At 50.1% G+C, this 21,159-nt stretch overlaps 1 protein-coding gene across 4 annotated transcripts in view; it reads left to right on the top strand.

Annotated features, from left to right (window-relative positions):
* Positions 1-19,759, top strand: part of Ablim1 (actin binding LIM protein 1) — a 221,084-nt gene extending 201,325 nt beyond the window's left edge. For 3 of the 4 annotated variants that reach the window (XM_055591551.1, XM_055591549.1, XM_055591550.1), the window contains exons 13-19: positions 2,578-2,682; positions 4,250-4,297; positions 6,605-6,751; positions 8,694-8,785; positions 9,784-9,889; positions 10,664-10,728; positions 11,547-13,002. In XM_055591551.1, the coding sequence (XP_055447526.1) occupies positions 2,578-2,682; positions 4,250-4,297; positions 6,605-6,751; positions 8,694-8,785; positions 9,784-9,889; positions 10,664-10,728; positions 11,547-11,630 (647 nt within the window). In that variant the 3' untranslated portion in view covers positions 11,631-13,002. Of the gene's footprint in view, positions 1-2,577; positions 2,683-4,249; positions 4,298-6,604; positions 6,752-8,693; positions 8,786-9,783; positions 9,890-10,663; positions 10,729-11,546; positions 13,062-14,067; positions 14,149-15,745 lie in introns of those variants that run through there. The other variant, XM_055591552.1, reaches the window with a different exon arrangement.
* The last annotated feature ends 1,400 nt before the right edge of the window (positions 19,760-21,159 follow it).

The following is a 21,159-nucleotide window of genomic DNA, read 5'->3' as shown; positions in this document are numbered from 1 at the left end:
TCCGCCGAGAGCAAAGGACACGGGCACACAGGGAAGCGAAGGTAGCAGCTTCCGCCCTGCTCTTACTTATTTGTTGGCTCCAGTGAGGGGTCGATGCCTTCGAAATCACTTTCCCCTGGTATTTCAGACAGTCCTGTGGGGAATTTTAGACGATCATACAATTAAATCTACTCCCAGAGACTTGCTTACGCACTAGGGGTCTTTGTATTGCTTCTTCACAACTAAGAGTCTGTCGTTGTTGAAAGTGCACAACCGAGTCAAGAGCAACAGTGGCACAGTAGGACACCACTCCTCGGCCCCAGAGGCCTCCCAAACCCTCGGGAAAGCCCTCACACTTGGCACTGTCACCTGCCTCCAGTAGCCTTCAGCCTCTGCCCGGCCTGTGCTGCTTCTCCGTGTGGACATGGCACTGCCTAATGCATATCAAGATGGGTGTCCTGGATGCTCACCTGACCAAACTCATGAGGGCCTCTCATGAGCCCTGCTGCTCTGCCAGGACATGAGGGCTACAGGTGGATCAAGGGCAGGGCACGGAGCGGTTCAGAGCTGGCAGTGGCCAGGTCTCATGATACCCAGTCTCTACAGTAAATAAAGCGAGAGAACAGAGCTCCCTGTGCCTTCTCTGCAGAGGACTCTTAAGAATGGTCTGTTTTTCAGCTCGTAGCAGTTACTAACCCTTATAGGGTTAAAATATTTTCTGGAGTTGGAAGATGAGCTAGAGTGGAAGAGGTACAGGCGATGCCATTGGGACCCCATTGCTGGGTACCAGCATCTGGCTCCCTTGAGAGACGCAATGGCTGGTCCCACAGTGGGGCCATGCTACCTTAGGTCAGGGTCAGCAGGAAGTTGGCCTCTCATCAGTCATTCACCCCAGGAAATTGCTAAGTACTCACTGTCAGCCAGGGAATGAGCTGAAGACTGGTGAGAACAAAGGAGTTCAGCTCTAGAGTTGACACAGTATCTCCTTCTCCTCACCTGCCCTTCTCTCTGCCCTTCTTCTATATGTTCTGTGCTTCTGAACATATTTTGTCAGACATGAACTAGCTATTGCTCTTTGGGAGAGCAAGGTTGTGTCATTTGGCTTCATGCCTGTGTTGTGGTGACCTAGAAATGTCTATAGTGAGACATTTCTCAGCACATCCTACAGCTTTAGGATGGGTTGATGTGAAGAAGTTGGCCAAAACTTTTTCTCTGACAGTCTATGGTTTGCTTGAAATAATTAGTTCAGTGGGTAGAACACTTGCCTAGAATGTATAAGGACCCAAACCCAATCTTAGGGGCTAAGATAAGAAACAAATTTGAAACATTGACTTCAAATGCCACCAAGTTAATGAAAAGACAGCCTACAGAGTGACTTAAAAAACTGAAAATTGTATGTCATAGAGGAGAGATTTATTTCTTGAATAAAGACCTAAAAACAACAGTAGACATAATTCACTTTATAATCCCGTAGGTTTCAGTAGGCTTCGGTAGGTTTCGGTAGTCCTCGGTGCTTTGCCGTGTTCTCATACGACGTGGTGCCTGCTCGCTGTGGGGAAAGAGGCCAGATTAGGCCAGGGGCTGTTTTCTCCCTGAGTTCACATACGCTCTTCCCTGCACTCCTGTGGGCTGAAGGGGGAAGGTGTGCCTGTGTCTCTGTCGGCGCATAAGGACTTTGCAGCCAGGCTCCAGCCCTCCACCCCACGGACGTGTCTCCTCTGCAGACAGCTTTCAGCGCTGCAGCCGCATACACCCTAGCTCATGATGCTCTAGACCATTGCTTCTCGATCACCTCGGGCTTTTCTCTGATGCTCCAAAGAGCTTCCTAAAGAACTGGTGGAGTCCTCCTCTCTGAGTGTGCCCATCAGTTCTCTGCTTGAGCAGGTACATGGTGTAGCAATACCAGGGTAGGGAGAGCAGAGAAGCAGAGGCAGGACTCCTCTCCTTCCCTGATTTGTGCTGGCCATGGTGGGTGTTCAGTTAGTGTGTTGGTGATTGAAGCGTGAGCCAGGAGGAGCCTCATCGTGGATGGCAGTGCAGAGAGAGGTCTAAGAAGCCCCCAGGTATCTGGCAGGAAGGCGTCCGACCCCATGTGTGCATTTGAGAGCGAGGGAGACAGACACACGCGGCAATGGAAGCACTTTATGTTGTGAGGGAAAGGCCCTGGTGAGGCGCCCAGCCTCAAGAGAAACATATTCCAGTGGCCAGCCTCTGCCATCATGCCTGGAAGCGGTCACACCTGGAGGCGGGGCCTGCACCCCCACATGGTTGGGGTTTAAGCACCAGACAGCTGATCCACCTCCCTCCTCCCACCTCCTCCCGTGTGATCGGCTTGCGGAGCTCGACTGCATGCCTTTGAATGATGCATCCTGACTGCTGGCTGCTTGAACCTGGCTCCACCTGAGCTCAGATCTCCCTTGGAAACTAAACCCGGCGCCGCCTTTGCGAGCCAGGTTGACAGACTGCATTTGTTTCCTTGGTTTCGCCCTCCTGACATCCCCTCCTTCCAGCCTGTTGTGTTGAATTTTGATTCGCTTCTTGGTTCCCTGTATCGCTCTCCCCCCTCTCATTCTGTTTTTTCCATTCTTCTCATTGGAGGCAACGAGCCGTCCAGCGGCCGGAACTCCCCTCTCCCTTACCGACCCGACAGCCGCCCTCTAACTCCAACTTATGCTCAGGCCCCCAAACATTTCCATGTTCCAGGTAGGAGCTGACACAATGTGTCTTGGTGTCCTGTCACCGTGTAGAATGTAGCCTCATAGCCTCGTCTGTCTCCATTGCTCATTTTCCTTCATCAAGATGCACACACTCAACAAACACTAAATTGCAGGCTCTGGCTTTCCAAAAGATCTAAATTAAAGTTGGTAGGACCAAACTGAAGGCTTATGTTTTTAGTCAAACCATATATATTTTCATGGCTGGGGATTAAGCAGAGGGTTTTGTGCACGATGGGTGGGTACTCTTCTGCTGAGCACTCAACATCCTCACAGAGATCGGGAGGCAGAAAGGGAAAAGAGCAGCAAAAGGATCAGGGTATCCTTGTGCCTTCTACGATGTCAGTTGCCTTCTACGATGACAGTTCACTGTCATTAACAAATTGTCCCCAAGAGCCATCGAGCTATGGTCTCATCCTGAAGACTGAACCACACTGTCACCTGAGCGTCCCTTCACAGTTGTAACATTGGGTCAGCTGGCAGTGTTCTGTAGGATGTGGTGAGGAAGCCACCTCCACGGCCCAAGAGCATCTTGCAATTTAGGCTCAGCACCACAAGCTTCACCCTAGTAGTCACAGTGCCAGCTACCACAGCTCAGGTTCACCATCAGAAACTGGAAAATCCAGAGTTTGTCAGTGTCCTGACATTTGGGGTCAGCTCAGAGCGACCGGCCAGCACCCGGTAGGTTCCCATCACTCTGCCTACCTGGGATCTCTACTCTTCTTTTAAATTCTGAATTTACTCAGCAAGTCAGGAAGGGACAGTGAGAGTGGAACCATGTAACCAGGACTTCCAAATAATTTTCATTAATCTTGAAAAACTGTTACGTACTTTTGAAGTTTTTATATGAAGAATTACCCTACCGGGTACAGTACCTAAGATTGTGGGGAAGAGAGAGAGAGAGAGCATTGGAACTCCCTGAGCGTCTTTAGTGAAAGGGAAATGGTGGCGTAGTCAGATAGAGTCTGCAGGCATGTGGACAGCGTTTTGTAGCGCTTTCCTTTTTTCTTTCTTGCTCTGTAACACAAATCCACATGTCTGGATTAGGGCTTTGTTGATCATCCCAAGTGTGGCTATGTTTATTCTTAGTTTTCCACATCGACTTCTGTTCCCATCATTGAGTGAAATAGTAAATTGAGCCCCCGAAGACTCCTGGCAGCTCAATTTCTAGACAGTAGCAATTTGGGGATTGTTTTTCCCCAAACTGGTTACGTCTTCCTCACCATCTAAGCGTCTCACTGCGTGCATTGCTTCTTGTTTTGGTCCCACCTCAGTGACATCTGTGTGTGAATAAATGGCTCGTAAATAAGAGGCACCGCGCTGTGTGCCGTGATGTATTACAAAGGCTTCACGTCACCTGTGTGTGGATCGGGCTCGTTTCTGTATCTTTCTCTGCAGTGTCCTCAGTCTTTGTAATACAAGGTCTGCCCTCTGGCCTACTTCTGTTTGAGTCTTCAGTTCTGGTTCACCCTTTGGCCTGTTGTTGTTTTTGGTTTTGTTTCTTCATTTCTGAGCTGGTTCCCATAATCACACATCTTTGCTTTTCATTTCCACAGATCAAGGGATCAACATTTACCGAAAGCCACCCATCTACAGACAGCATGGTAAAACTCGCTCTCCTCCTTAGCTTAATGGCTGAGTCAGCTGGACTCCCTTTGCCATCTCCCGAAAGGCTTGCCTGACGGCTTGCCTGCCGCTGCTGCTTTTAGAATGACTCAGACTGGGGCACAGCGCATACCACGCCCTGTAACCTGACAGCAGACAAATAGTGACTTGAAACCCATTTGCCTAATAAAGAGCTCAGTCAGGAAGCCTCTAACCTGTCTCTGATCCTGTCAAACTATCACCATGTCACAGGAAACGGAAGTGTGTTTGCACAACAACAAACACCCTGATAACCTTTGCTTAGCTATTAAATCATTTAACCAACTTTTAAAATAAATTTGATGAGCTTGCAACTAGTTCAGATAATTATAACTAGTGAAAAATGAACTACCTGCAAAAATTCTTACAAGGTGTGAGCCCCATCGTAGGCAGGGCAGCAGGTGAGGTGAAGGGCGTGTCCCAAGCGCAGATATGGCTGTGTGCGTCATGGGCATAAACCATCTGTGTCTTAGTGTTCCTGTCTGTAAGGACCAGTCATTTAAGAGTGTTCTTACATTTCCAGATGCAAGGAATGACCAAGGTGGATTTATTATTGTGTTTTCATTTTCTGAGAATATAGATCTTTTTAACCCAAGAAATCAGAGTCTCATTTTTTCCCACCACCATCAGGTGTCTCTGGACTCATCTGCCATAAATCTGTGGCTGAGACAGATGGCCCAAACTGGCCTTCCAGTGAGTTCCGAAAATTACATGCTGTGTCTGGAAATTTGAAGGCTGTCCATAAGAATCTAGTCAGGAAAGAGTTGAAAATACACAAGGAAAATCGTTAAGGCAACACTCTAGGGGGAAAAGTGTGTATTGTCTGGTTTTCCTTTTCTTTTTTGTTTCAAGGTTTTACATTCCACGCTTGCATTTTAAGTTTATTAACATTGTTTTTGTTTTTGTTTTTTTATGGTTTAATGTCTTCCCACACACTCATTAACATGTGAATGTCTAACTACTGACTTCACCAATTCTTACGCGTAAGTACTGCTTGAAGTCATGCTTTTTTGGTTTTCTTTAACAAGAAAATACCCAGAGTTAGATTTTGCAGTGTAGGGATATCTATAAATATTAAAATCTCTGGTCCCCAGCTCCCTAAGCAGTCAGACAAGAGTCAGGAGGTTGGAAAGTGGTAGGCTTCGTGGAGAAGGAGTGGCTTTGTTCATTGGGCACAAGTCCCTGTTTGCAGCCTATTATGAGTGATTAATCAATAGCGCCAGGATGACACTCTCCAGGTGTCCTGCAGACCCTTGCTCCATGACAAGGAAATAGACATCACCACGTCCCAAACTGGTACCTGCGCCCTGAAGCATTTGCCAGGGGAGAAGAAAAGTTGTTTTTCTTCATTTTTACATAGAAGTACAGTCTTGTGTCAACATTCTGGGCCCTCTAGGGAGGACACAGATATTTTTCCCATTATGTTAATATTCTGAGATACACTGCTTTCTACCCAGCCAAACTTTACCTCGCATTATTGGGTAACCTTGGTCAAGCCACACAAGCAAGCTGAAGGCCAGAAGGTCACTAAGCAAAGATTCAAAAAGTTATTCCAGATTTAAAAATATGTAAGCCCCAAAGAAAAGTCACTTAACTTCGCCCTTATAAATGTTTTGAAATGCCAGGCTAGTTTGCCAAGCCAGCTGGAATCAGGACTGACCATTTAGCCTGGTTTACTTTGCTACAATTCTGTGGTTGGATTTGGGGCTCTACATAGTGGGCCCTCCACTAAGTATGGCCACCGTGAACCCTGTGAAGTAATGTTGCCTGCCTGGGCCGCTCTGTTTTCAATTGTCTGACTCACTTGTTAAAACTGAACCCTGAGCAAAACAGTACGCCCGGGTGCTATCTTACTCGGAGTTCCTGCAAAGCCTGAAGTCACTTCCTCCATTTCAACTTCTAAGATTCAAAGACCTGTGTACAGGGTGTAAAGGATTAAGATGAGCCAGACTGGGGTATCTGTGGCTTCTGGCCTCCAAGTACAAAGCAGCCACCTCTCTAAATATCAACAGCTGTAGTCAGATGCTGCCCATCCTGCTTTTCACTTAGCTCTTTAATGCCAAATCTGGAACTCAAATGTCTAATTGTCAAAATTTCCAATCCCAAGAGTATTTGAAAGTTAAAGAGCAGTTAGGAGTGGACTGTTCTCTGGAGGCAGAAGTGCTAAGAGTCCTAGCTCTGGCATATTCAGTGAAAAGTGGAAAGCAGTGTCTGTGGGGTGGTTCCGCCTTGGCCCCCGTAGCTAAGCGTCCCTGGTTCCCACCTAGATGCAGCTGCCTTGGCAGCCCAGAGCAAGGCTTCAGAAGAAATCATCAAGTTTTCCAAGTTCCCTGCAGCCCAGGCGCCAGATCCCAGCGAGATTCCAAAGATTGAGACGGACCAATGGCCCGGCCCCCCCTCCCTTGCCGCCGTAGGTATGTGACTAATGCAGAGAAGTCCATCAGACAAATGCCCAGGAAAGTGTAAAGTGAATGCTTAAAAATGTGCAAGGAACTGTCACAAGGACTTTTGAGAAAAGTACATATCCTATAGTGTAAGACAGAAAAACAAACGTGATGATAGTGTGCATGCAGAATGCTTACAAGTTATAGAGCCTGGCTCCCTCCCATGGCCTGACTACACAGGATCCAGAACGGGTCTAAAAACGATGGCATGGACGGATGTCTCTGTGTGTTGTGCACACTTGGGTCAGAGCCTGCTGGCAAACACATCCCTCTGGAGAACAGGGTGGGCGAAGTTATGGTGTGTCCACAGAAACATGACTTTTCCCAGTTTAGTTTGCTGTAGGCCATATCCGGGCTGCCTTCCTCACTGTTAATGCAGCCTTAACCATGAGGCCCTCTCCAGCCCTGGCCAGGCTGTCTGCCTCACTAAGAAGGCCTGGAGCAGGCGTTCTAGGATATAACGTGTGTGAGTTTACATCTGTCATCCCATGTTTCTGTGCTCCAATGTCACATTGGAGCTGCGTCATTCTTGCTTTCTGCTTTCCAGTTGTGTCCGTGTCTTTATCATTTTGTCAGTAGTGAACTCACTCAGGCCTATAGAAATGGATTAGACTGAAAATTAGCTCAGTCTTACAAGGGTTCAGCTAGCCTCACTTCTGCTGACAACCTACAAGGCCCTCAGTGTTCCAGAAATCTTCCTCATCATACTATTTTTGGAATAACTTTTATAGTCAAGAGAAGTTCATTTAAAGCAATTCATATTTATGGAAATAGTTGAAGAAACATCTATTCTCATTATTCACAGATAGTTTATAACTAGGTTGATGAGATGTATCTAATTTTTGCAAAATTTAGTTGATTGAATTTTATTAGTATAAACTAAAGAGACAATCCACACTGGCTTTTCTAAGCCTGAGAATGGTGTGTCTGCCAGCTTCTGCCCTTCAGAAGCTAGCTGAGGCTCTCAGCTGTCTACCTCAGCTAGACTGCTTAGCAGGAACCTAAGTTCAGAGACAGAAATCACTGTACGCACTATCAGCAGCAGCAAATATTCTAAAGTTGCTTAGAATCCTAAAGCAAGGAAAATGTTTGCTCCACTCATCAAAATAGTGAAAGTACAAGTATTGGTAAATGTTTATTTTTGTTAGATTAGAGAGTGTTCCTGCTTCCTCCAACAGGTGAACCTAAGTGACAGGATGAAAGGCACTTGCCGAAGCGCCCAGTCACTGGGACAGACTCTGGAAGCCTAGAACACATTGTCCCATCACTTCCAGCTCTATTAACCCTATTTGTGCTTGTTAGTAACAGCATTCTTTTCTGACTGATTTTTACTATGTAAGGAAAGGAAAACTGTAGACTCAGCCTTTAAAAGAAACACAGAAAATGTGCATTTTAATGGACTAACCAAGGGTAGAAGAGGTGGCAGTTTGTTTTTAACAGGAAAAGGGGGCACTGCAAGTTTTAAAAACTTGCCACAAGGGAGTGACTCTCTTAGCAGTTCGTAGATATGCAGGTGGGCTGGGGTTCCTTGCTAGTTAAACCCTGACCACACTTGGGTCATCAGATAACGAGGGCTGGAGGCCCCTCTCCACTTCCTGTGACGAGCTCCGGGCTGTGGCTGTGTAGATGCCTTGAGACTCAGTTGCCAGGGCAAGCCCAGGTCACGCTAACAGACAGGGTTAAAGGGCCCAAAGCCCCCGCTTAGCTGCACCACGCACCATGCTAGCCTGTTACACGAGCCCTGAGAAGCCAGCCATGGGGCTGGGTTGGTGGTGGACATTTCCCCCTGTTGTGGCGTCCCCTTCGCCATGATAGCCCAACTTCCAAGCCGGGTGGGCAACCAGACACACCAGGCGGCTAGGATTCCCGATCTCGGGGCTGATGTGAGAAGTTGTTTTTGCCGTGGAATTAGGAACGGACATGAGGCGCAGATCTAATGGCAGAGAGGAAGATGAGGAGGAGCTTCTGAGACGCCGGCAGCTTCACGAAGAGCAATTGATGAAGGTTTGTCCTCGCTGCTGCCCTCAGCTCCGCTTCCGTTTGACCCCTGGTGTTTGTTCTACATAACTACCGTGTAAACTGCCACACCACCAGGGAAACAGGCGTGTCCCGGCCTCACGGCCTTGCTGTCCAGTAGGAGAGGTCTGGCAGGTGGCTGGTCCTCGAGGTGGTGAGAGTGAGGCTGGAGCTTTAGCATGCATGGAGCACATGGCGGAGGTAGGTGTAGGCGGGCCGGGTAAAATGCTGTAGGGGACCCTGCAGTCACAGCGGTGTGCGCTAGGGCCAGGCAGGTCTTGAGAGAGGGATTTCCTCGGGGTGACGTTGGTCCAAATCCTTCCTCAGGCCTTGGACAGAACTTATACCTGGAGTGAGGAAACAGGCATCGGTCGGTCTGCCGCCAAGAGCTCCCCACTCCTCTACTCCCTCTGTGCATTCTTGCATCCTGCCACAGAGGGCTAGCCGGTCTAACCTCCGACCAATAGGTGCCAATGGATCCCTTAAAGTGGCGTTCCTCAAAGACGCAAGAAATGCGCATGGTGTGACGCACGGGGAGAGGGTGCAAAGAGCAGCCTGGTTTATGTGAATTGTGTGTAGGACAGTGACAGATGGGTATGAACCAGGGAGCAGAGGGCGGGCCCTCCTTGTGGGGTCACAGGTCCTTTCCTTCAGGTCTTCTAAGATATGTGTGAGCACCTACTGCTTTTAGGGTTTTTAAGGCAAATAATGCAGTTTCTTGTGTAAGGGTGCCCAGTCTGTAATCTCTCCCTCCAATATGTAAAAGTCATCAGCTGCACATGAGCTGAGGCCCACAGGGAGAACGAGAGAAGGAAGAACATGGAGCCCGGCTCAGGGAAGACAAGCCTCACCACTGGGAAAGCACAGGGCTCCAGCGTCCAGAGCCGGCCCTGCTCTTACAGAAGCCCAGGCTCCTCAAGAAAGAACAGCAGTTTATTGTGAAAACCACATCATGTTTCCTTTCCTTTTTTTCACCCTGTGAATAGCTCAACTCGGGCCTGGGGCAGCTGATTCTGAAGGAAGAGATGGAGAAGGAGAGCAGAGAAAGAGCGTCCCTGCTGGCCAGTCGCTATGACTCGCCCCTGCACTCAGGTGAGCAGCAGGGCCCTGCCCTGGGACTTAGGGTGAGCCAAGCCTTGGCCTGCGAGGAGACAGACACACAGGCAGGAGCCAGGACCAGCTTCTGGGGTCCTCTAACCCCTGGGGTTCCTTCAGTGTGAGATTCTGGTCTCTGAGCATGTAGTGCTGCTGCAGCTGCACAGGCCGAGAAACTATTTTAAAAGGTTTGTCCTGGGGGCTGGAGAGCTGGCTCAGAGGTTAAGAGCACTGGCTGTTCTTCCAAAGGTCCTGAGTTCAATTCCCAGCAACCACACGGTGGCTCACAACAATCTATACTGAGATCTGGTGCCCTCTTCTGGCATACAGCCCGGGCCTTCTCGAAGCCAGGCCCTGATTGGCTGCATCTTCTTGATGTCTTACCCCATTGGTTTCTGTGTCGGTTCCTGTCACGTTGGGGCCTGGAGTGTTGACACCCACACATCCCTGGGCTCAAGTCCTTGCTTTGAACGCTTTCTTAGCTCCAGGATTTTGTCTGCAGTAACCTGGCAATAACGGTGGTCTTAGGCCTGGGTACTCAAAGGAAGACTGCACAGCTAGCTTGTGGTTGTGTGAGGAATCACAGGGGTTCAGCTAGCTCCAACTGGGCTGTGCGTCTTTCCTCTTCCTGCCTCACACCTTCCCCAAGGAGGAGGTGTGAACACTGGAACCCAATGTCCTTTGAATTCTTCGTCCTGTCTTGTCACTGTGCGCCGTCACTGGCGCCCCCCCAGAAGCCCTAGGAAACACTCTACTGTTTTCCTCATTCAGCTTCGTGTGCTCCTTCCTCGAAAACCTCATCTCTCCCCGGTTATGGAAAGAATGGCCTTCACCGGGTAAGACTTCCTCCCACTGATGGGGTGTCTGTGTGTGAGCACACGTGCTGTGGTGTGCGTGTGGAGGTCAGAGGGCAGCTGGCAGGAGTGAGCTCTCTCCTCCCACCGCATGCGGCCCACAAGTTACACTCAGGCCATTGTGCCTGGGCATGTGCCTTCTCACGCTGAACCTGCCAGCCCGTGGCTGATGCCTTGACCCTGCTGTGCAGGCACGGGGACGGCCATCTGCCGCTTGGGGAATCGCTGAGTTGTAAGCAAAATGAAATACTTCTTTTTCAGGAAGACCCTGACTTTAAAGGCCTGTGTAGGTGTAAGAGTCTAAGATAGGCAGTCACAGGCAGCTGTTTATTTGTTTGTTTGTTTTTAACAATGAGGCAGAACATAATCACTCAGTTCATTATTTCTATAAAGTTGGTGACAAGCGCCCTCCTCCACCAGGCCGAGAATACAATTAATTCCAATACCATTACAGCCAGGGGCCGTGCCTCTCTACACAGCCCTGGCTGTTCTGGAACTCACTGCGTAGACCACACTGGTCTCAAACTCACAGAGATCCCTGGGGCCAAAGGTGTGCACCACCAGGCCCTACCTGTGGAAATACACCTTTATCTGTGAAAGAAACACCTACTCCGTAAAGGCCTGCTGCACAGTAGCCAGATGCCTGCCAGCATGCAGTTGTGTAGTTTGAGGAACAGATGAGCTAAATGAGGACATTCGGGCTGTTAGCATGGAAAGGATTCTGAGGCTCTTGTAAGTCTGTTCTCCCTACCAGCCCCCGCTGTGGAGCTTTACCAGTGATGACACTTTCCTCGTTGCAGCCCGTTTCCACAGACTTCGCTCAGTACAACAGCTACGGAGACGTGAGCGGCGGAGTCCGGGGTAAGGCTCTAAGGGGAGGCTGACCATGACTGTCACTTCCTGTGACCAGGCTCAGGTGTAAAACCCAGCCCACGGCCTGTGTCCACACGCTGTATGTCACACAGCTCCCTTCTGAGTTAATAGTGAGCCCCCAAAAGTCAAAGTCTCTGGATGAGCCCAGACACCGGAAAGCAGTGTCTACGCACCCGTTCACCGCCCTTCTGCATGCTGAGCGCTCTGACGGAGGGAGGGCACTGCCCTCTAGGCCATGTGCTGGGGGGCGCAGGGAGGTTTGAACGGGATTTCCTGGCTTCAGCGGTTTGTGGACTGGTTAGGGGTGGGAAACAAGCATAGTTCTTTGGGGTGTTTTTGATGTGGCAGTGAAATACATTCCTGTTTTTACATCACATGGTTTTCTCATGGTCTCTCCCTAATGACTGTTTTCCCTTTTCAGACTACCAGGTATGGACAGCTTTGTCATGCCGGCCACCCCAGAGTGGTCCCTCTCCATTTCTTGCTGCTGCCTCGGGGGAGCCATCTCCACGGGGAGGATGGACATGGGGTTGATTCTCGAAGGGATAGACACCGGGTTGATTACCACCAGGATGGACACGTGGTTGATTACCGCAGGGAAGATGGATACCGGGTGGATTACTTCAGGGATGGACAGGGGTTGATGACCGAAGGCATGGACACCAGGCTGCTTACGTTACTCCATGGCTGGGAGAAGCAGGCTCCCTCGTCTGGGAGCCAGGCGAGGGGTCACTGCAGACCTTTCGGGCCAGGTGTAGGGGGGCCCTGTGCTCTGGCTCCCGTGCGTCATGCCAGGGAGGAGTTCACAGTCAGCAGCCCGGACCAGGCTTTTAGTCTGTCCGTGCTTAGGTGCTGCTGCCTTCCCTTGTTGACAAATGAAACAGAACGTCTCTGAGCCTCTGGGAGAGAGCAGTTTGCTCGGAGCCCCTCTTTTTCATCGTGTGAGCCTGTGAGGGAGAAGGGAGGGTAAATCCAAACTAGGATAAAAAACGAAAAAGATAAGAGGATGTGCTGGTGTGTCCTGTAATCCCAGTGCTTATGGCATTGAAGGCTCTAGGACTCAAGGCCAGCCTGAGCTACAGAGAGACAGACAGACACAGGAGGAAAATAATGGTGCTGGACCTCAGAGTTTTTGTGTGCTGTATTCCTCCGCCCACACAGCCTGAGTCAGTTACTAACCCATGACCCTTCTCCAACTCCGTTACATGTTGTGGCTCTTGTTCAGTGAGGGGCGATGAACATGACATGGTGGGGAGGAGCCAACAGGGAACTAGCTGCAACAGGGAAAGCCCCCGGGGAGCACTCAGGGCCCTCCCTGGGTTTCACTGATATCTTGCGCTCACACTGACCAGGCATTTCTGTTACAGACCCTCCCAGATGGCCACATGCCAGCAATGAGAATGGATAGAGGCGTGTCCATGCCCAACATGCTGGAACCAAAGGCGAGTGTGACTGTCCCTCTCCTTGCGTGCGCAATCACATGCAATAGAGAGATTTTCTTTCCTGTCCTCTGTGTGCAGAGCGTAAAAGCCACCTGGTTCTGGCTGGCACATCCAGGCTAGCTTGTCTGCAAGCATCCTGCCATTCCCGTCTGTGCCACATTGTCTCGAACCCTTACTGCCTGCAATACTCTGGTCACAGCATCCCGTGACCTGTTGTGACCTTGACCCTGCCACACGCGTCTCAAGTCCTGTGCTGAGTGCAGTGGCAGAGGCCTGCTCCAAACTGCGCGCTCAGCATGCCCCCTTTGCCGTAACTTTCTTAGAGTTGGTGACGAGTGTCTTCTTGCCGCCGCTGATTAATCCCGGGCAAACTGGCATGGTCGGTCATCTGAGCTCCAGCCACTCTGTGTCTTGGGAGCTAGTTGTCAAACATGGTGGCACACACTGGAATCTCAGTGCCCAGGAGGTGGGGGCAGGCTGAACGACCTAAGGCCAGCTTGGTCTACACAGGGAGGCCCTGTCTTAAACAAAACAAACGGGGTGTCCAAAAACTTGATCTCCTTGACACCTCTAGTGGGGGCTTATTTCAGTACATCAGACTTGCAGAACACTGGAAACTGGGCCTGCTTAGTTGTATGAATTCTCAAGGCACAAATCTGTCATAGCTAAGTGTGATGAGCCCCGCACAGAGGTACCCTGTGATTTCACAGCATCGTGTCAGAGGTGACATTTATGCCTGCCACTTAGGTCTTGCCAGCTTTGACCTAATGTCCCATTCATAATGTTAGTGTTCTTACATTTAGAAAATTGTTTCCAGGGCACAGTGCTGCGTGAGTCACAGGTAGAGAGATGGGAGTGTGTGAGAATATGTCTCTGTTCCCCGAACACTAGAGGCTCTCTGTAGCTACTCTTGTTGCTGTCTCTACCATGGGTGTGATGGACTTTAGGCTGTGCTTATTAATTAAGTGGATAATTGTGTTCTAGACAAGGCATCTTTCTTTTTCAGATATTTCCATATGAAATGCTCATGGTGACCAACAGAGGGCGCAACAAAATCCTAAGAGATGTGGATAGAACCCGACTGGAGGTAAGCAAAGCGAAACCTTAACCCTGAAGATCCCTGCACACCACACACACACACACACACACACACACTAGCATGCTTTACAATATATAAATGTATTTTCCCAGGGGAAAGCTAAAGTAGTGATTTAAAAACAAAAAAAAGTCTCAAAATTGTTGGTGGAACAAAAAGCTAGCTAAATCTTGAGGATGTCCAAAGAAATAAAACCATGAGCTGGGACATTAGAGCCACCTAGTCACTGCTCCTCTTAGTGCTCAGAATTCTTTACACACCTAAAGGTGTGGCAATATCTATACAGTCCAGAGAGACAGAAGCGGTGCCTCCACAGGCAGTCAGCGTCAAGGCAGAAGTTGCCTGGCTTCAGAGAGGCCAGGGGAAAGGCACACACTCACATTTAAGTACACGGACCTCTAAGTTTACAGTTAGGTCAGTGTGTAAGAGTCCCTGGTAAGATTTATAGTGACCCTAGAGACACGGTGTGGTGTCCTCAAATTTTTTGGAAACCAGATGCCGGCATGATCAGGGCCAGAGCTGCAGCATGAGTGTCTCCGTCACTCCTGAGGTTTTGCCAGGCCCGTGTCTGTCCTGGGCTTGGGCTGAGCCAACCGAGAGTCGAGGAAGCAGTGTTCTAGAAGGTCTGCTCTGGGCAAACGTCCTTCCAGCTCTTTCTGCATTCCTTGTCTTAAAGAATTATCCGGGCACAGGTACTCAGGGCCTCCATAGGCATGGAAGACTTGTGTTTGTATCTTTCCACGTGAATCGTTTTTAGTTATGAAATTGTTCTGTCTGCCCATCTCAGGAAGAATCAAGCCCCTTCCCTGACACAAAGCTTTTGTGGAAGAGGTCGGGCTAGCTCAGACTATTCCGGTTAAATGGGACTTGGCAGGAGGAATGACCAATGGGAGATAAGCGTCCTTCCTTCCTGTCACTGGGCTTTCCCAGGGATGACCCCAGTCCCTTTCTCTTTGGCTGTTACTAGCATCCATTTTTATCTGCATCTTCTCAACATCCCAAGGACCTAAAGTGATGGCTGTTACATCCACTGCCACAAATCACCTTCCCGTGCTCAATCACCAGTCCAGCACCACAGTGCAACCGTGCTGCCAGTAGCCTGCCAGCTGTTTCCTCTGGTGCAGAGCAGTGTACCTGTCTGGGCAAGCCTCCAGGCAGCCGCCTCACCCCTGGGTCTGACTTGCTGTTCATGTTGAGGTTGGGGTCTCTCAGTTTCTGCAGAGAATAGACCCCAGGACACCCTCCCCCAGAGGCAGAGGCTGAAGTGCAGGGAGCAGTGGGTATTCACGTGTTGACTGCAGCCTCTGCTTGCTTTACACACTCTCTGGATGGCACACAGTGCTGGCACAACCCCACTGATGTGTCTGTGGCTGCAGCACTGTGCTGTTTGGGGAAGAATGACCCAGGAAGCAGTCTGTACATGCTGAGGTCAGATGTAGCCTGGGAAGGATGAGTTTGCTTACGGATCGACTTGGGGATGCAGAAGCCGTGACCTGGAGGGCTGGCTGCATTCATAAACTGGAGAACACATCTGAAGGTTCCTGATGTGGCCATTAGAACTAATGACTTCTTGCTTCTCTCTTCCCAGCGCCACTTAGCCCCAGAAGTATTTTGGGAAATCTTTGGGATGTCCATACAGGAATTTGACAAGTTACCTCTTTGGAGACGCAACGACATGAAGAAAAAAGCTAAGCTCTTTTAATTCCCTCAAGTGAACGGCAATCGGAAAGAGGACTCAGCGGCAGTGCTGCCTAGAACATTGTGCTAAGGCCCAGAACCGATTAGAGAATTTACTCACCACCGTCTCCCTGGAGCAACACGAGGGCAAATCTGATCTCCGTGCCGTGAACCGCATCCTGGGCCAAGCAACAATGGGATAGGACTTTCTGTGTTCCCAGACTCAGCAGTAATGTCCACGCGTGGCCTGTTCATGTCACTTTGTGTCCACACAGGGTCTTCTTTCTCCTTTTCATTTTCCCCTTTAACTGATGTCTAACTGCGTGCTGCCTGTACTGGGGAGAGTCAGCAAGTGCCCTTAGGAAGCCGCACGGGAGAGGGATGACTGGGCGTCCTGAAGAGCAGTCTATTTATTACCTATCACTGTGGCTGAGGAGGCTCCAGGGGCCGCAGCGACCTGGTGGCAGCAGCTCGGCCTTTCCCTGGCAGCCTCCCTCGGGTGTGCCTGGGCTCTGGGGGAATGAATCACCATCAGGGAGCAGGTAGCTCCAAGTGCATGGCTGAGAACCAGCAAAAATGATTTAAATAAGCACGTGTTCTCTTCCTGTATGCTGGGACCTGGCTGGCCAACTGCTAGGGGGAAAAATTAAAGAGAAAGGAAAAGGAAAAAGGAATGAAGGAAGCCCTCCCTGAACGCTTTTTCTGCTTAGGATGATGTGTCCCTACAAACTGACAGGAGCTGGTGTGCTCACCCTTGCAAAGACAGGAAAGGCAAAAAGAGCTTCCAGACTGGTCCAGCTGCTGGTAGGTGATGTTGGTTCATGAGTCATGACTCTCTTAGAGAAAGTCTGTGCCTGGCCGCCACCACAGGTGTGCCCTCAGGGTCCCCCGCCATCTGTCTGGCGAGGGGTCAGGTCAAGCCCACACTGATTTTGTGTTTTAAGGGCGTAGACTGAAGGATGACATGTTCTTCCTCGGATCTACAACCCTGAAGTAGACAGCATCACACAGAGCCCTCGTGGCCTGGTTTAGTTTCCTTCTTGCCTAGCCTAACGTGTTCACTTGAGTGTGTAACTCACCTAGGACGGTTCTATGGGTCAATATGTGCTTTGTAATTTCTGCTTGAATGCTGGCCACACTGTGCGGTGGCTTTAAAGGGGCGTTTGCACAAGAGCGTGTAACCAAAAATCAAGAGTGAGGCTCAGGGGTGCTCAGCACATCCCGGGGGCTGGAGAGACTCACGCTGGGTTCAGACTGCGGAAGTAAGGCCACGCTAGGTCAGGGCTCAGAACTTCTCACCAGACCCCTTCCACACCAGTCTCCCAGGCCCATGTGCAGATCTGTCAGGTAACAGGAGGGCTGCCGTGCTGGCCTGGATAGATGGGTCCCACTCCTCGTGAGACAGATTGCAAAAGTGGGTTTCTCCCACTGGCCCTGCCCGGCACTGGCGGCCTCCCAGCACGAGGTCTGTGCCACCTGCTTCTCAGGTTACCCTGGCAGCGAGCAGGATGGGGAGAGAGGAACAGTCGGCAGAGCTGGTGGCCTAGTGGAAGGCTTTATTTACGCAGTAGGGAAATAAATGTTATTACTCCCAGTTGTGCTGGTGAGAAAAACCAAAGCGTTCAGGAGACAGGTCATTGCTAAGATTCCGTGCCTGCTCTCCATACAGTTAATGTGGCTCTATCTTGACATGGGAAAATTCAGCTGAAATGGGGGACAGTCTTTATGTTGCAGAGGGCCTTGAGTGGGTTAAAGGACATGCCTAGGATTGCAATAATTGAAGAACTGAACTCTTAAATTCTTGCAATAACAAAACTCTGCTTTCTTGACCATTTGAACTCAGTTCTCCATCTAAATTGCAAACAAAGTTTGCATTCCACATCAGTGCAGTTGTTCATTTAAACTGTATCATGCAAAAATGTACTGCTAGGAAACCCTGTAAGGGCCCTGCTGCTCTGGGGGAGGACTGTCCTGCCCAGAGCCTCACTCTGTTCCCTGGCAGAAGATTCCAGCCAGAAGGGCGCGCTGACGAAGGGCTGGTTCTAACTGCCAGACCCAGCGTCTATGACATTAAGAACTCTACAGGATTGGCATGCCCAGAGCCTAGCACAGGAGAGGTGTGTGCCTCACTTTACCGACCCAGTGGTTGAAAAGCAAAGCAGCTTGCTCCCCCGGGGGATTCTGTGGATGGCAGACTTGGTGCGTACATTAAGGGCTCTACTTTTTAGCATTTGACTTCTGTGTGACTTGATACAGATTGCATGGCCTAGAAGAGGCTTCCAGGGCCACCTGGTCGTCTCAGTGCTTCCTTCAAAACCCCTCCTGGAGAGTCCAGGCTCTCAAGTTGTCTTCCTGTGCAACCTATTAGGGATGTGAAAAGCCTTTGAAAACAGCTAGCTCTGCACTTTCATACTCACGTGGAGTTTGTCATGAAATATTTTTAATATCACTCCTTTGACAACTAAATATGAACTGCCTGTTCTCCGGAACCTCAGAGAGAAAAGCTGGAGTAAATAGGAACTAAGGTGCAAAAACAGGGAGAGAGGATAGTTTTCTATCTGTCCTGTCCTCTGTTCTCCCAAGTCCTGATTCTGTTGCCTCCAGCCCAAGCCTCCTCTCTCCCAGGGCACCTGCCTTTGTCATTTCCATCTGTCTACTGTGGGTTACCTCCATTACGGGGAACCTCAGCTGGTGATGTTTCTAAAACAGGCATCTTTTCTAGTGATTGCTTTCCATGATTCTGTCAAACGTGTCCACTTTTGCAAGTTTAAAAGAATTCAAATTAACCTCTTTTGAGTCTTTGTTAAAAAAGAAAATATCTCAAGCAAACTTGGAGTGACACCCAGGGCGTGTTGCAGGAGCGGGCGGGGCCCCAGGCCGTGTGCTCCATGAACTCTGGCTGGGAAAGAATTTCTGGTAACTGTCAATCTGTGCTTTCTGTGCCCACCTCCATTCTGAGTTTCGTTCTTTTTCTTCTTTAGAAAAAGCAAGGCTTTATACACTTCAAATTCACTCTTTTGTGCCCCTTTAAGAACTTTCTACCCAGAAAAAGATGGTCGGGGCTTTGGGTTTGCAGTTATGTGTCTTCCAGGGGTAACACACAGGGAACGGCACCCCTCTGCTGGAACAGGACAAACAGGCCTTCAGCATCTGCAAGATTACTGTTTCCATTTTCTACCCGTGGAGCAGAGGGCGATGGTGACAAACGGACGGGAGATGGCTTCCACTTGCCTGTGTTTAGTGTAAAAGCTCACCAAGGAAGGGACTGCCTCAAGGGGACACTCTCAGCAGCGACTGTGCTCAACAAAGTCAACAAAGCCAGCCTGTTCTCCCCAGGCTTGATGTCATCGAGTGGCAGTCATTACCAATTCTGTCCTGCATCTCTCCCAAGAGCGGCAGCGAGCCACTTCCCAGGGTGAAAGAGGGAGAGACATAAGTCTGCATGCATCATGTTCAGAAAGGTTCTGATGGACATGCAAATATTTTACCTTATGGAAGAGGAGACAGTTGTCCGATGAATTGATGTTTGGGGGGCTGGGAGGGTTTGTACAGATGTGTCTGGTGGTAAATGTAGGCGGTTTCCGAGAGACGCCAAAGCCCCTGAATTGAATCTCTTCTAAGTATGGTCACTGGGATCACTGTCATCTCATGAAAGGCCTGCGCACCCTCCCTGCCTTCCCTTCCCTTGTGATATGAAAGCAAATGTTCAGAAGTCTTTGCGAAGCTGTGTCGTGTTCCCTGTGGAATCCAGTCGGTGTGTGTCTGCCTGAGCACCCGGTGCTTGGGCGTGGAGGAGGGCTGGACCTGCAGGCCCCTGGCCACGGAGCTCCCCCAGCTGCCCTGCACCCGGTTGCAGGCAGCACACAGTGCCCTCCTTCACCTCTGTACTCGGCTCCGTGAATAAAGTGACGCGATTCCTCCCTGAGCACCCACAGCGCTGTTTTCTTTCTTGATCTTGTCGGTCTTTCTGAAGGTTCAGCCTATTGTTAAACGTTATCAGCCAGACTTCCAGGAATCCCAACAAAGAGGCAAACAGAGGTCGAGCTGATTTTTAAAACATACTTAAATTATTTAAACTGCATATGTGTGCATGTGCACAGGTGAAAGTGTGCACAGGTGCATTCCGTGTTAGGTCCCCGGAGGCAGAGGAGCTGGCAGTGCACAGGTGAAAGCGTGCACAGGTGCATTCCGTGTTAGGTCCCCGGAGGCAGAGGAGCTGGCAGTGCACAGGTCAGGTGAAAGTGTGCACAGGTGCATTCCGTGTTAGGTCCCCGGAGGCAGAGGAGCTGGCGGTTGTGAGCTGCCTGTAGTGGTTCTGGGAACTGAGCTCTTGGCCAACCACTGAGCCATCCCTCCATTCTGCCTGTATTTTTCCACTGTATTCATCGATGACAAGACATGTATCAAGTGACACAGGCATTTTCCAGGTTTCCCCAGTAATTCAGGCCACTCTGACTAGAGAGATAAGTCTTCAGCTGGGGGCACTCGGTGCCAGTGTGCACATGAAAAGCCCTGGGTTCAAGACCCACCCCTCATCATGTCCCGCAGCCATCTTCCGTTACAGCCAGAACTGAAGTGTGATCGGTCTGTGGCCCAGCAGTGGCAGTCTTGTCCTTTGAATAAAATGGAGGATTTACAGATAAGATGTTCTGAGCTGCTGTGAGCCCGAGCCACTGCGCTGTCACCTAGAACACAGCGTATGTGGGGTCTTCCAACACTCCGCTGTGTTACCAGCCTGTGTGTGAAGATCTAGATTCCAGTTCACTTGCCTTCACTGTCAGACGCTGAGGCTGGGCAGGAGCTGTAAGAGCTACGTTTCAGATACCTGCTCTGAACACAGCCTCTGCCGCACTGTGGCCATCTGCCTTTGCAGGGGCGAGTCATGCTGGCATTTACCCAGACCCTCACCAGGAAGCCTGAGGCAGGCAGTTCACCAGCACATCTGCTTGCTGGTGGCGGAGACCGTCAGGAGGCCCTGTGCTGCTGCTACCTGCACCAGTGTCTATCCCTAACCTCACCACCAGGGGTCACCCGTGGTCCTTGTCATGGCCACCTAGCAGTTGAACTTGCTTTGATGAACGCAGCGCACAGTGCAGCTCACTTCACGGAGAAGGATGTGAAACAGGCTGTGGTTACAGCAGGCCCACCGCCCTCTCCTTCCATGCTCTGCCTCTGATTTCTACCCTTTCCTCTTCCAGATACACCATGTTGTTCCCACTGGAACAGCTTTGCTTCAGGGAGGTGGCCAGCCAGGCAGAGGCGGCCATGGCCACAGTTAACTCTGTAAATTTTCTTTCCCGTCCACTCTTAGGTTACCCGAGTACA

The sequence above is a fragment of the Psammomys obesus genome, unplaced genomic scaffold, assembly GCF_907164565.1.
Source record: "Psammomys obesus unplaced genomic scaffold, mPsaObe1.curated_primary_1811, whole genome shotgun sequence".
Taxonomy (NCBI): Eukaryota; Metazoa; Chordata; class Mammalia; order Rodentia; family Muridae; genus Psammomys; species Psammomys obesus.
Note: the sequence above shows the minus strand (reverse complement) of the source record. Positions and strands in the feature narration are given on the sequence as shown.